Source organism: Pediculus humanus, genomic scaffold (assembly GCF_000006295.1).
Source record: "Pediculus humanus corporis 1103172107866 genomic scaffold, whole genome shotgun sequence".
Lineage (NCBI taxonomy): Eukaryota > Metazoa > Arthropoda > Insecta > Psocodea > Pediculidae > Pediculus > Pediculus humanus.
The window spans coordinates 545,844-559,536 of record NW_002987445.1 but is presented as its reverse complement, the minus strand read 5'-3'; the positions used below and the strand labels follow the sequence as shown (position 1 = coordinate 559,536).

The 13,693-nt window shown below is 26.7% G+C and overlaps 1 protein-coding gene across 1 annotated transcript in view; it reads right to left on the bottom strand.

The window, feature by feature from the left end:
* The window catches only part of Phum_PHUM385970 (DrosGluCl, putative), a gene marked incomplete at both ends in the record, with an annotated part of 15,235 nt that extends 9,778 nt beyond the window's left edge, over window positions 1–5,457 (bottom strand). Inside the window, 2 exons of the mRNA XM_002428435.1 lie at window positions 5,045–5,184; window positions 5,406–5,457. Coding sequence (XP_002428480.1) covers window positions 5,045–5,184; window positions 5,406–5,457 — 192 coding nt within the window. The remainder of the gene's footprint in view (window positions 1–5,044; window positions 5,185–5,405) is intronic.
* Between the last annotated feature and the right edge of the window lie 8,236 nt (window positions 5,458–13,693).

Below are 13,693 nucleotides of genomic sequence, written 5' to 3'. Positions count from 1 at the left end.
ACGTACAAAAAACAAAAAGTTTAAAACGTTTTGATAACGTGAAAGCTTTTCACGCGCAACAAACATTTAAACAAACGTAGCCATGTCAAATGATAAAAAAAGTTTTACCAACATTAAAAAAATTAACGGTTCCATGTTTCTAAAAATTTTGCAAAATTGTTTGTTTGTTTGTTTGTTGAATTTAGGTTAAGAATGTTTTTCTAAAGATTAACAACAACCATCGAGCAATTCGGCGGTCATTATTAAAACAGTTAAAAAAAGATTTATCGAGCAGTAAATAACAATGGCGGTTCTTATATATACAGAGAGAGAGAGAGTGAGTGAGAGTGAGAGTGAGAGAGTGAGAACGTTCGGTGACAATTAAAAATAAATACTATCATTTATCATTCCGTTTGGCTTATAACAACCGAACGGGTTTTTTGGTTATTAAAATAAATTTTATTACACTCGCAATTTTCTTATTAAACGACATTTTAAAATAATATTTAATTCTCTTAAATAAGAAAATAATTAACGGTTTTTTTTTGAATTTAACCGTTCGTTCGTTCGTTTTTAAACGTTCGCGATGATGATGATGATAAAACCGACAAATTTTTTTTTTCTGTAGTTAACGATTAAAGGAAAAAGGTCGAAGGTTAGTTTTGTGGTTTTTGTCTCAATGAGGAGTGGATTTCTTAGAAAATATTTTTCTTTCACTTCGTGACACGAACTTTCTTTCCAGTTTTCCAGTTTTTATCTTTTCTCCTTTCCTCTTTTCGTTCCCGTTTTTTTTTCGTTCGGTAATTTTTTCCAGGGAATAAATTTTTTTTATTTTTCGTTCCCTCCATTTTTTTTTTCGGGTTTGAATTTTATTCTTAAAAAGGTTTAAACGTTTTAATTCTGGAGTTAGTTTTTTTTTTTTTTAAATTTCAGATTAATTTTAAGTAGGGAAAAGTAGATTAAATTCCTGGAGAAAAATAAAATAAAACAAAAAGGTTTTCTCTAGAAAAATAATTTTTTTTTTTACATAAAGGAAAAACTTTTTTTTTTTAAAAATATTATTAAGTAGTTTATTATAAACGTACACGACGATTCTTTCCTCCCCCCCCCCCCGTTTTTTTTATTTAATATTCCAACGAGATAACGTTTCTCTAGAAATTCTATCGCTTCCCCCCCCTTAATTATTTTCAAATTAAAATTAATGACGAAATCCGTGACCGTATCATGTTTTTTTAAAAAAAAAAAAAAAAAATTAAATTCTTATTTTTCTCCAGAATTTAATTATAATGATACTGGAGAAATATAACAATTAAATCTATTGTTTTACATTTTGTCGAGTTATTCAATCTTTAAATAAAAATTTTTTTTCACCTCATTTAATAGTTTTTTTATTAATTAAAATAAATTTTTTTTTCACGAGTGCGTTTTATCATATTATATACCTGACATTTCACCCCACCTCACACCTCTTATTCCTCCCCCGTTTTTCCACCCCCTCCCCTCGAGGTAAAAAACCTAAAAATCGAAACGGAAAAAAAAATTTTTTTGTTTATTTACAGATATGTTTTTTTGTATGTGCACCTGTGTCACGTGGTTTAATATAAATCAAGTGTTATAAATAAATCACTTCTTGTTTTACTTTGTCTTTAGATCGGTCACGGTATCGGTTACCAGAAGACATCCATCATTGTCTTTTATTCCTCTGACAAAATTCTTTTTTTTTATAAAAAAAAAAAATAATACTGATGATAACGGGATGGTGATGGTGGTGGCGGCAGAGGTGGTGACGGTGACGGTGGTGGTGGTGGTGATGATGATGATAAATAAAAAATAAAGTTTTTTTTTTTGTTTTATTTGATTAAATGTATTGGTTTTTCCAAAAAAAAAAAGCGACGTTCATTCGTTATCTTATCCCTTTTTTTTTGGAATTCTGGAGGAAAGTAATCAAAATTTTGTTTTCTAATTTTTCACGCGGTAAATTGTTTTGAAACAATCGTATTAATTTTTTTTTACATTTTTATCACTCATGTCAATATCACCCCTAAGTTTTTAATTAACTTTTTCGTAAATTTAACAAACTAAAAATCGTAAAAACTAATTTAAAATACAAAAAAAGATTAAAACATATTAATAATAATAATAAAAATAAATTATTTGTTTAATTTTACAATAAATAAATAAATGATTTTATTGATTTTTTTTTAATAAATAAAAAAAAGAATATCCGGTTGCAATTTAAAAAAAAAGAAAAAAAACCGTTAGGAAAAAAATTTTTTTTTTTCCTCCACACCTGACCGTCTTTATCAAGGTTTCGAACTGGAGAAAAAAAAAATAATAATAAATTTTTTCAAAGTCGGGTAAAAAAAAAAAAATTCAACGTAATAAATTTAAAAAAAAAAAAAAAAAAAAATCGAATAAACGACCATAAGGTAAAAAGAAAAATTTATTATTATTATTATCATCATCATCATCATTTTTTCTTGTTCAACTTGAACAATTTATTAATAAAAATTTATTTCGTTTTTTGTTAGCGTCCAATTACCCGTCTAAAAAAAAAAAAAAAAAAACAAAAAAAATATATTATTATTATCATTTCGATGATTTCTCCTCGCCTCCTTCCCCTCTCCCCCATTTTCTTTTTCCTACCGTCACGTGATTACGATAATAATAATAATAATAATAATAATAATAATAATATTAATAATAATAATAATAATAATAAACACGGTAAAATTTTTAAATAATTAAATTCACCGCGAAAAAAAATACAAAAAAAAAAAATTTGTTTTCCGACGGATAAATATCAGACGAAAAAAAAAAAATGTCGAAATAGAAAAATCGATAATTCCATGATTTTCCAGAATGATATTTTTTTGGAATTTGTTATTTAATCGTGACACATATTTAAAACCAATTAATTAGTTAAAACAGGAAGGTTAGAGTAAGTTGAGAAAACAGTTTTCTTAAATTATTTTGTTTGTTTGTTCAACTCAAAAATATAATCATCTCGACATCTTCTTTATTATTAAACTTTACATTATTATTATTATTATTATTATTATTATTATTATTATTATTACCATCGTCATCGTCGTGTTTTTCTTAATCATCATTATCATTATCACCGTAATCGTAATTGGCAAAAAAGAGGAAATTTACCACCGATAAAATTACTCCTTCTATCGTTATTATAACGTGTAACGTTTAAAAATATGGATGGAGGGGAAAGGGAAAAGGGGGGGGAAATAGAGAAAGAAATTATAAAATTTATACGGTTGAATAATAATAATAATAATTCATAACCGGATTTAAAAATTTTATGAAAAACCTTTCGTAAAAAAGGTAGTCAACCACCGATTTTTAAAAACATAAATCAGGAAAACCTTTTAAAATGACCTCGTAAACTCAATAAAATTAAAATATTAATTAAAATATGACAAGTGACAGTTAAATGCCAGCCAGGTTTAAGCACGAAAAGGCCAAAAAAAAAAGAGAGAGATAGAGATAGAGAGAGAAAAAGAGGAAAAACACTATTTTTGAAAATTTATAAATAAATCATTTATAAAATTATTATTATTATTATTATTAAAAAGGAATTAATTTAAAGGAATTTTGTTCGAATAATTTATACAATTTTCACGCGCGTATTTATAAAATTCGCATGCAAAAAAAAAAAAAACGCACGCGTCCGTGACGTGTATTAAATATTCGCGGATAAATCAAACACTATTGATGCATTCGGGTTAAAATCGGCCGCCATTTTGTTTTTTTTTTTTTCAAATGTTGTCATCCGTATCCAACAAAAAAAAAAAATTTTAAAACATACGACGAGGATTTTTTTTTTTTTTAAATAAATAAATTATTAACGTAACAAAATTTATTTCGGTTTTAAACTTTTCAACTTTACACTTTTAACCCCCCCTTCCCTCTCCCGAAAAAAAAAAAATTTGAATTGAAAAACAGAGGGCGGAGGGAGGAGGGGGTGATGAAAAATTGATGAAGTCGAAATTTCTTCTTCGAAATATTTTTTACATGGTTCCGTAGATTTTAATCCAGAAAAAGAAAAGAAGAGGAAATAAAAAAAAAAAAAAATCGAATCTTATTAAATTAATTCGATAAATCAATGGGAAGAGGTAGGGGGAGGGAGGGAGGAAGAAAAAGGGGGTGGGGTAACCAGAGAAAAAAAAAATTTTTCCAGCCTTTCGAAAGACACGAAAACGATAAATTTTTTCTTTTTTTTTACTTTTCTGGCATATAATTAATTTTTTAATCTTTCATAACGCTTTGCTGGAGAAAAAAACGCATAAGATTATTATTACGATTATTCGAAGTTGAACGTCGTCGTAAATCTTTTTTTATCCCCCCCCCTTTTTGATAATAATAATAATAATAATTTAACCGACAGCACTGTCACGGACGACAGCAAAAAAAAAAAGAAAATCGTTTTCATGTAAATATTATGATAGCGTATTATTCTACCATCATCCCAAACGTAAACACGATTATATACCTCTTAAATAACAACACAAACAATTATTTTTAAATAAAAAAATAAACGTAAATACAAAACAAACAAACAAACAAACGAACAAACATAAACGTTTTTTTTTCTTAATCGATTCATTCATATCGGTGGGAAAAAAAAAAAAAATTTATCAGAAAATAATAATAAACGGGAAGGGAAAAAATTTTTTCGCGTCGTCATCGCTAAGAAAATAAACATAAATTTATTATTATTATTATTATTATTATTTATATCTTAATCTTAATGATCGGGTAATAAAAAATAATAAAATAAAAAAAATTACGTCGAGTAATTAATTAATTAATTAATTACCTGTAAAATAATATAATTAAAAATAAAAAAAAAAATTTTTTTTATTTATAAAACCATTAATCGAAAATCGTTAAATGATTCGAAATGTTACTCATATAAATCATCATCATTATTATTAATGCGTTACTAAAGGTTTGAAAAGGGAGGAGTAGGAGGAGGGGGAAGGTGATAAAAACCGGAAACGGCGATTTGAAATAATGAAAAAAAATTTTTTTTTTAGTAACTTACAACGTCTATTATTTGCATAAGTGTTAATCCAAAGCTTAATTGTAAAGGTTCCGATTCGTTTCCGACGGGCCTTTCCAGTACGTTATAATGATCCAGCAAATTATGAAGGAGCCTTTTTTCGTGCGGCCCCTGGAATGACTCTGGAAAATAATAGAAAAAATTATTATTATTTATTTTTCTGGATAAAAACTATCAAATCATTTATTTAAAATTTTACCACTTTTAAATAAAACTCTTATTAAAAAAACCAGCAAATGTTATGTTTGTTTATGTTTTGTCGGTTAAAAAAATGTTACGAACGTTTTGTTTGTTTGTTTGTTCGTTTGTTGAAATGATTGGAATTTCTATAAATGATTTTAACTCTTCGTATTGAAAATGAAAAGGTTAAAATGAGGTGTGATAATTTTTTTCATAACGAATGATGATAATAAAAGATAAGACGTTTTTGATCATAGAGTAATAATTATCTCTATGGAATTTAATTAAGTAGGAAAATTCGAGAGGAAAAATTTGTTTTGTTTGTCGATATTCAAAACATATTTTAAACATTTTATATAAGAAAACATTGACATAAACATATTTGAAACTTTGTTTTTAAAGAAAAAAAAAAACTTTTTGAAATTGTTATAAAAAAAAAAAATTTATTAAAAACAATAAATTTTAAAAAAAAAACTAAATTCGATTTAAAAAAAAAAAAAAAACTTTCTAGAAAAAACGGTCATCAAATCAAAAAAAAATTTATTCCTTACGTGCAAAAAAAAAAAAAAAAAAAAAAAAAAAACAATATCCTCACGTTTGTTTTTGTTGTTGTTGCTTGTTTTTTTTTCCTTTTGTTTTTCTTTCTTTTTTCCTTTTTTTTTCGCCCCGTTTTCCTTTCTACCCTTTATTTCTTTCCCCCCTCCCCTCTTTCCCTATCGCTACCGACTTTTTTTTTTTTTTTTTTCATTTCCTTTATTCGCTTCATTTCCTCTTCTAGATTTATCACATTCGCTCTTCTTTTTTTCTCTGATTTATTTTTATGTCGTTTCAAACATTTCAATTATATTATTATTATTATTTTTTAAATTATTATTATTTTTTTTGCTTTCCTTCTTTCTTTTACTTTTGTTTACCGTTTTTCCAATCAGGTTTCGACCTCTCTCCCCTCTCCTTTTCCCTCCTCCAAATATATCTCTTATTTCAATAATATCTTTTTTTTTTTTCTTTTTTAAAAAAATAAAATAAAAATCGTATTGTTTTATTTTATTTTTTATTTTTAAAATAAAAAAAGAAGAAAAAGATTCGAGAGTTTTAAAAAAAAAAAATTTTTTACGGGAAAAATAATTTTCAAAATGAAAAATCTGAAGGAAAACAAAAAAAAAAAAAAATGGACGATGAAAATTACACACGTTTATGAATAAACATTTATTAATCGGTTTGAAAAAGAAGATTAATAATAAAACTTATAAAATAATAATTTATTATTATTATTATTATTATTATTATTATTATTATTATTATTATTATTATTATTTCGATTCAAAGTTTTTTTTTTTTATAAAAGGAGAAAAAGTTTGTTATAAAACAAAGTTAGTTTTTAAACAAAAGGATTGTGTGTGTGTGTTTAATGATGAACGGTAAATTCGGAAAAGGAAGAAAGGAAGGAAGGAAGGAAAATAAAATTCGGATAGATCATTGTTTCAAAAGGAAATCGCAATAGAAATAAATTATAAATTTTCTCTCGGAAAAAAAATTTTTTTTCCTCATTCCCTCTCTCTCTCTCTGCCTTCCCTCCACCCTTTCCTCCACCCTTCCCTCCACCCTTTCCTCCACCCTTCCCTCCACCCTTTCCTCCACCCTTCCCTCCACCCTTTCCTCCATTCTTCCCTCCACTCTTCCCTCCCATTCTCTGGTTTCCGTAAATTTTTGGTAAGTATAAAACCCGACGATTGTTTTTTTTTTTTTTTTTTTTTGACATGCGCGATTTTAAAATCCCCGAAAAGAAAAAAACATTTTTTTTAAAAATACAATTGATAAAAAGAATAATTACAACCGAATGTTAAATATGAGCGAAATGTAGGAAAGTAGGAGGAAAAAAACATTGAAAACGTGTCAAAAATTGCAAACGAATTTTTCTTTTTTTAATTTTCCACCTCATCCCCTGTGAGAAGGGGAGAAGGGGGGAAGGGTAGGCTTTTTTAACACCCTAAAAAATTTTCCTCGTTTCGGCCTCGCTCCGCCCCACCCCCCCATCCTCCATTTTATTATTTTTATTTAATTTTTTCGACGAGTTATTTACGACGTGAAAACAAACGCATATCAATCATGTACTCTAAAAATGAAGTTTTGTTATTTTCTAGTAAATTCTTTTTTGTTTTTTTATTTTATTTTCTTAACTCTATTGTTTCTCACTCTCTCTCTCTCTCTCTCTCTCTCTCTTTTTCCTTTTCGTAAAAAGTTTAATTTTTTTACTTTTTATAAATTCTTTGCACGAACTGTTTTTCTTTCTCTCTCTCTGTTTCTCTTTCTATTTTCAAGACCGAATTTCTAAAGAATTTCATTACTACTAATACTACTACTACTACTGCTACTTCTACTGCTACTCCCACTCCTACTACCCTCATTACTGCAACACATTACATTGACTTTTTTTCTTTTCTCCAATCTTTAAAAGTCAGAGAAAAACCTTTTTATATATATATTTTTTTTCCTTTTATTTTTTTCCTTTTACTTCAAATCGATTACTTTACTCTCTCTCTCTCTCTTTCTCTCTCTTTTTTTGAAATTATTTCAAGCAAACATTTTTGTGTACATTTTTTTTCCTTCTTTTATGCGTTTTCAATGAAGTAAAATTAAATTTTTTCCTTCGTTGAATTTTAATAGAAACAAATAATTTTTTTTTACGCGAAACATTTTTATTTTCTCTCTCTCTCTCTTTTTCTCCCCCCCTCTCTCTGTATATTTTTCTCTCTTTCTTTATTTCGTTATCAAATTAATATGCATTAATAAAATTATTTAAATAAAATTTCTTGTATTTATTTTATTTAAATAAAAATGTTTCGATAAAAAAAATTTTTTTTTCTTTGTTTGTATCGTATCGAGTAATAAATCTACTTAATAAAAAAATTTTTTGTTTGTTTGTTTGTAGATTGTTGGTTGTTGTCGGTTGTTACCCCTCGTTTTTTTTTTATTTAAAAAATTTACTTCACCGTTTTCCGTGTAAATATTTTTATTTCCCGTAATTAAATGTTTAAAAAAAAAAAAATTGTAAATATTTAAATATACATAAGATACATAAATAAATTAATAAAATTTTATTAATATTATTTTAATTATTTATTTATTTATTTAAGTCGATTTATCGATTTTTATCAACCGCGCCGCGTACGTTTCGATTTTACCGAAAACCAAACGTGATTTTATTGTTTCAATATCAGTTTAAATATCGATTTAAAATAATAATAATAATAAAAACGTTAAGCTTATTTAAGGTTCGTTTGTTTGTTTGTTTGTTTGTTCGTTTAAGAACAAACCGTTTGTCGAAAGAAAATTTAAAACAAAAGAAAATAAAAAATTCGATTTAATTTTTAACGAACATGGTTAATAAATTTATTTATTTAAAAGGAAAAAAAGGAAAAATTTTGACTTTTTCCATCGGCCCCGATAAAGTTTTTCACATTAATAATGATGATGATGATGATGATAATGATATTTTTCTATCGACCGAAAATTCGTGTCGTCTTTCGTAGGTTTTTTTTTATTTAAAAAAAAAAAAAAGGGTAATATTACTTGAGAGCTGTCGTCAACCGGTGAGTTTTCGTGCAAATAATCTCTCTTGTGACCAAACCCGGTGATGAACAATAATAAAATCCTCTGATAAATTTTCGCCATGGGAAAAAATAATAATAATGATAATAATGATAATAATAATAATAGAGTTCTAAAAAGTAAAACATGAGATTTTAGTTTGGTAAAAATTTTTTTTTTTTTTACACGAAGTGAGTCTTCGTTAATTAACGTTAAATTTGTTTTCTTTACTTTCTTAACAATTTTAACCTTTCGACGACAAACTTTTTTTCCTTTTTTTTTTTTTCTGTTATTTGTCGACCGACGCTAAAAAAAAAAAAAAACTTTTTCCTTTTTTTCGAGTCACGAAATTAAAAAAATCGGCTTTCCTTTTTCTTTAAAAAATGGTAATTTTCCTTTGGGAATAATCGTGTAATGGTCGTCTAGACCACATTTTTATACTTATCAACACGTATTGGAATTAAAAATTTATACGAAAAAAAAAAAAGAAAAAAAAAAACTTCTTCTGATTTATTGACTTGTTTTACAAAATTTGTTTTGATAATAATAATGATGGTGATAATGTGTTTTTTTTTACGTTAAATATAAAATTTAAATCTTTTACTTTTATTTCGTTTAAAAAAACATTCGTTATTATTTAATAATAATAATAATAATAGTAATTTTATTTTAAGAAACAAACGAGAGTGTGAAAAATTAAACGTGACCCTTTTCTATCATCATCATTATCATTATTATTATTACGAATGATCGCATTTACCGAAATTATTCAAAAGAAAAAGGTTAAAATCTTAAAACCTTTGAAAATAAAAAAAAACAAAATTAAATTCAAAGGAAGAAATGTTGCGATTTATTCGTTCAAAATAAAATCAAAGGTTTTCGGTACTTCCCGTTGTCGGATCCGGGTGTTACATTAATGTCAAACAAACGCGTCCGAATATTTAAATTCCTCCGTATTTTAATAGAATAGTAACTAACGACAGCACGGTTTATAGTTAGTGACGTGGCAGCGGAAACGCGTTTGTTTGTTACAAACAAAAGCGGTTATACTACCAAAGGTTTTGTCTTACGGAAGAAGAAAACCGGACCGAAATGCAGACAAAACTTCCGCGTGGTTTTTTTTTTTTTCCATTTCCTCTTTGGTAAACCGTAAATGGATTTCTCTTGGTTTACCTCCATCTCTACCTCCACCCCCATCTCCTCCTCACCCGCAAAAAAAAAAAACCGGGGAAAGGTGCCGAGACGCATAACGTAAATGGTCGTAATAATAATAATAATTTTTTTTATTGTTTTGATCAAAAACCATAAATCCGTCGTTATTGAACATTAAATAAACTTTTTATTAATATTATCATTATTATTATTATTATTATTATTATTATTATTATTATTATTATTATTATTATTTTTTAAAAAAATGCGAAGCGATCGATGATTTATATTTTAACGACGACGTGTGGGAACCCGCATGGAAAAACATCAAAACACTCGCGTGACAAAAAATAAAAAAAATTTTTTTATTTTATTTTATTTTCTGGTAAAAGCTAAAAAAGAAAAAGCGGGAATGCATAAATGGGGAGTGGGAGTGGCGGTAGCAGGGGGAGGAGAAAGGGGAAAAGAGGGGATGGGGATAAACATCCCGCCATGAAAAATTAAATATAAAAAAATGATTTTTTTTTCGCCGATTTTTCGAGAAAATTTAATTAGTTCGAGATGAGGGAATCGAAATATTACGCATGCGCGTGACACAATTTTGTTACGACCGCATTCGTGACATTGAGGGGGACAAATTAAAAACGCGTTAAAAACCCACGCTATTTAACTACATTCCTTCCTTCCTCCCCTCTCCTCCCCACTTTTTCTCCAGATTTATTTCCAGACGGGAAAAATTATTGAATCCCTTTCCTTTTGGGATTGCGACAAAACAATGATAATAATAATAATAATAATATATATATAAATAAATCATAATCGTGTTTTTGTTTTTTTTCGTTTTTGTTTTTATTAAATTAAAAAATTTATTGTGACCTCACTCAAAGAAAAAAAACAAAACAAAACGAAATTCCTGCTGAGTAATGATATTATATGAAAAAAAAAAAACAAAAAAAAAAAATTAAAATTTATTAAACCACGTGACGTGTACAACACACGCACGGACACACACACAAAACAATTATTTATTTATTTTATTTTTCTTATATTTAAAACCAGTGCCAGAAATCATAACAACAACAGCAAAAAAAAAAAGTTTAAATTTTTATTATTTATGTCGCCTTTTTTTTTCGCAGGGGAGAGGGGGAGGAGTGAGAGAAGGGGGAAAGACAAAACGGCAAAAACCGCAAAACTTTTTTTTTTTTTTTGAAAAACATAGAAAATCGTAGAAAAAAAAGAAAAAATAATAATTTATCATAAAAATGCTCATTCGTATCACGCACCACCGGTCGAGTTCGTTAAAAAAAAAAAACGTTCGAAAAATTATTTTACGCCATTAGTTTTTTTTTTTTTGTAAAAAGCGAAAAGGTAGAAGAAGAACAAAAAAAGGAGAGAAAAAAGGGAAGAATGAATAAAGGGAAAAGGAAGGAGAAAGAACGATGGGAGAGTGAGGGGGCAGGAGGGAGAATAAATGTGGAAAACGGCATAAATCTAAACTTTCAACTGCACATCTTGAGGTCAATAAAAAAAATTTTTTTCTTTTTTTCTTTTCTGCTACCACGACTACTAAAATTCATTCATTCAATTTAAATTTTTTGTTTTTTCTCTTTTAAGAAAAAAATTTTTTAGATTAAAAAAATTATTTTAAGTCGAATTGTAATCGAAACCAGAAAAAAAATTTTTTCTTATCACGAAAATTTTCTTCTTATCACGTTATCACGAGTATATACTATTATTATTATTATTATTATTTTTTACGATAAAATTTTTATGCGATTTGTTTTAATGTTTTGATGAGAAAGAAATTTTTTCAAAAATTTATTTTCTTAAAGAAATTTTAAAATTTTGACATTTATGTTTTACATTATTACACATTTTTACTCTCCCTTTCTCTCTCTCTCTTTCTTTTTTAAGTTTGTTTTCTTCGACTAGGCGTTTGTAAATTAGTAATGGGAAAATATTGAAAATGTTTTTAAGTGAAATTCTACAATTGTAATAGTCGGGAAAGAAAAAAGAAAACGTGTTTAAAATACTTGAATAACACTCGACTAAATCTTTAACATCATCCATCCTAAGTAAATGAAAAAGAAAAAAAAAAAAGAAAAACTCTTTTCAAGTTTTCCGTTAAAAAAAAAAAAAACATCAAATGAAAAAAAAAAAATTTTAAACTTAAAACAAAAAAAAAAAGAAATTTAATACTTTTTATATCTATATATATTAAAAATTGCAACGTTGCCAAATTTCACTACATCCGCCCCTTCCTGCGAAAGATTTGAATTCGAAAACAAAAACGTTTTCACATTCACATTCAAAAACGAAATCTCACTTTCACATTCAATGTTTTGGAGATCGATTATGCGTTAAATTCACACGCACCCCCTTCCCTTTTTTTCTTCTCGCTCCCCCTCCCCAATTTAAAGTGATAGTGAAACGTTTAATGTCGATCCCCGTTTTTTACAAAAAAATAAAAAAGTTTCCAAGCAGTAAATTTTTTTTTTTTTGCACACAATGCAAAAATTTTCATTTTAATTAATTTCCGATAATTTTGTTCCGTGGAAAATATTAATTATCTATTTGGGGGGATAAAGGTTTAGGGGGGCGGGAAGAAGAGAAAAGGATGAGGGGAAAAGGCTTAAATCCTTTTACCTGTAATTAAATTTTAACTATATAAAACCTTGTCCCGATGTCTATGATATAAAATTTCACGATTCAATGCGAATTAATATTTTTTTTTTTTGGATTTGATTAATTTCAATGCGTGGCCTTTATAACCTTTTAAATCCCTCCCCACTTCCACCTCTCCCCCCTCCATCTATCTCCCTCCCACGTTTTCAACCCCTGCAAAATTTAAAAAAAAAATTTATTTCGATGTGTCGAAAATCGAATTTTGTTTCCTTTATTTACAAAAATTAATAATAAGTATAAGAAAAAAAATGGAAAAGGAAAATTTTTTTAAAGCAGACGAAATAAAAATTTTATTATTATTATTATTATTATTACACGAAAGAATAAATCAATATCGATCGATAAAAAAAAAACATTTAAATGAGAAAAAGAGAAAAAAGAAGAAGAATTCTTTTACGGTTTTTAAATATTAAATTAAACATTTCTTTTTTTTTTTTTTTTAAGGGTTAAAATACGTCGTCTCGTCTATTTACACGACATTTTTTTTTTTGTTTATTTCCACGACCGACTACATAAGCCAGACAAACGTATAAAAAATATTTTTTAATCGAAAAATATAAAAAATAGTTTGCTGTCATTTAATTAAACAACGAACTGTAACAAAAACAACAACAGGAAAAAAAAAACAAACCGTTTTAATTTTTGTATCTTGTCGTTTTGGAAAAAAAACAACCGAACAAACAAACAAACAAACAAACGAACGAACGAACCGGTTACCGTAAAATTTAATTTACAAAAAAAAAAAAAGTTTTAAAAAAAAAAAATACGTTTAAGTTTTTTTTTTTTTTTTTAACGTCTGCATAAGGCATCCGGTTTTTCATTCGTTTGAAAATTTTTTTTTTTTTTTAAAGTTAAAATGGTTTTTACAAATAAAATATAAAAATCAGCTTTTTTTTCCTTTTTTTCCTTTCTTTCCTTTTCCTTTCCTTTCCTTTTTTAAAAGGAAGATCTTTTTTCCCTCCCCCTCCATTCTAACATAAAATAAAATTTAAATAAATCAAATTTTGAAAAGAATATGTTTGGCCA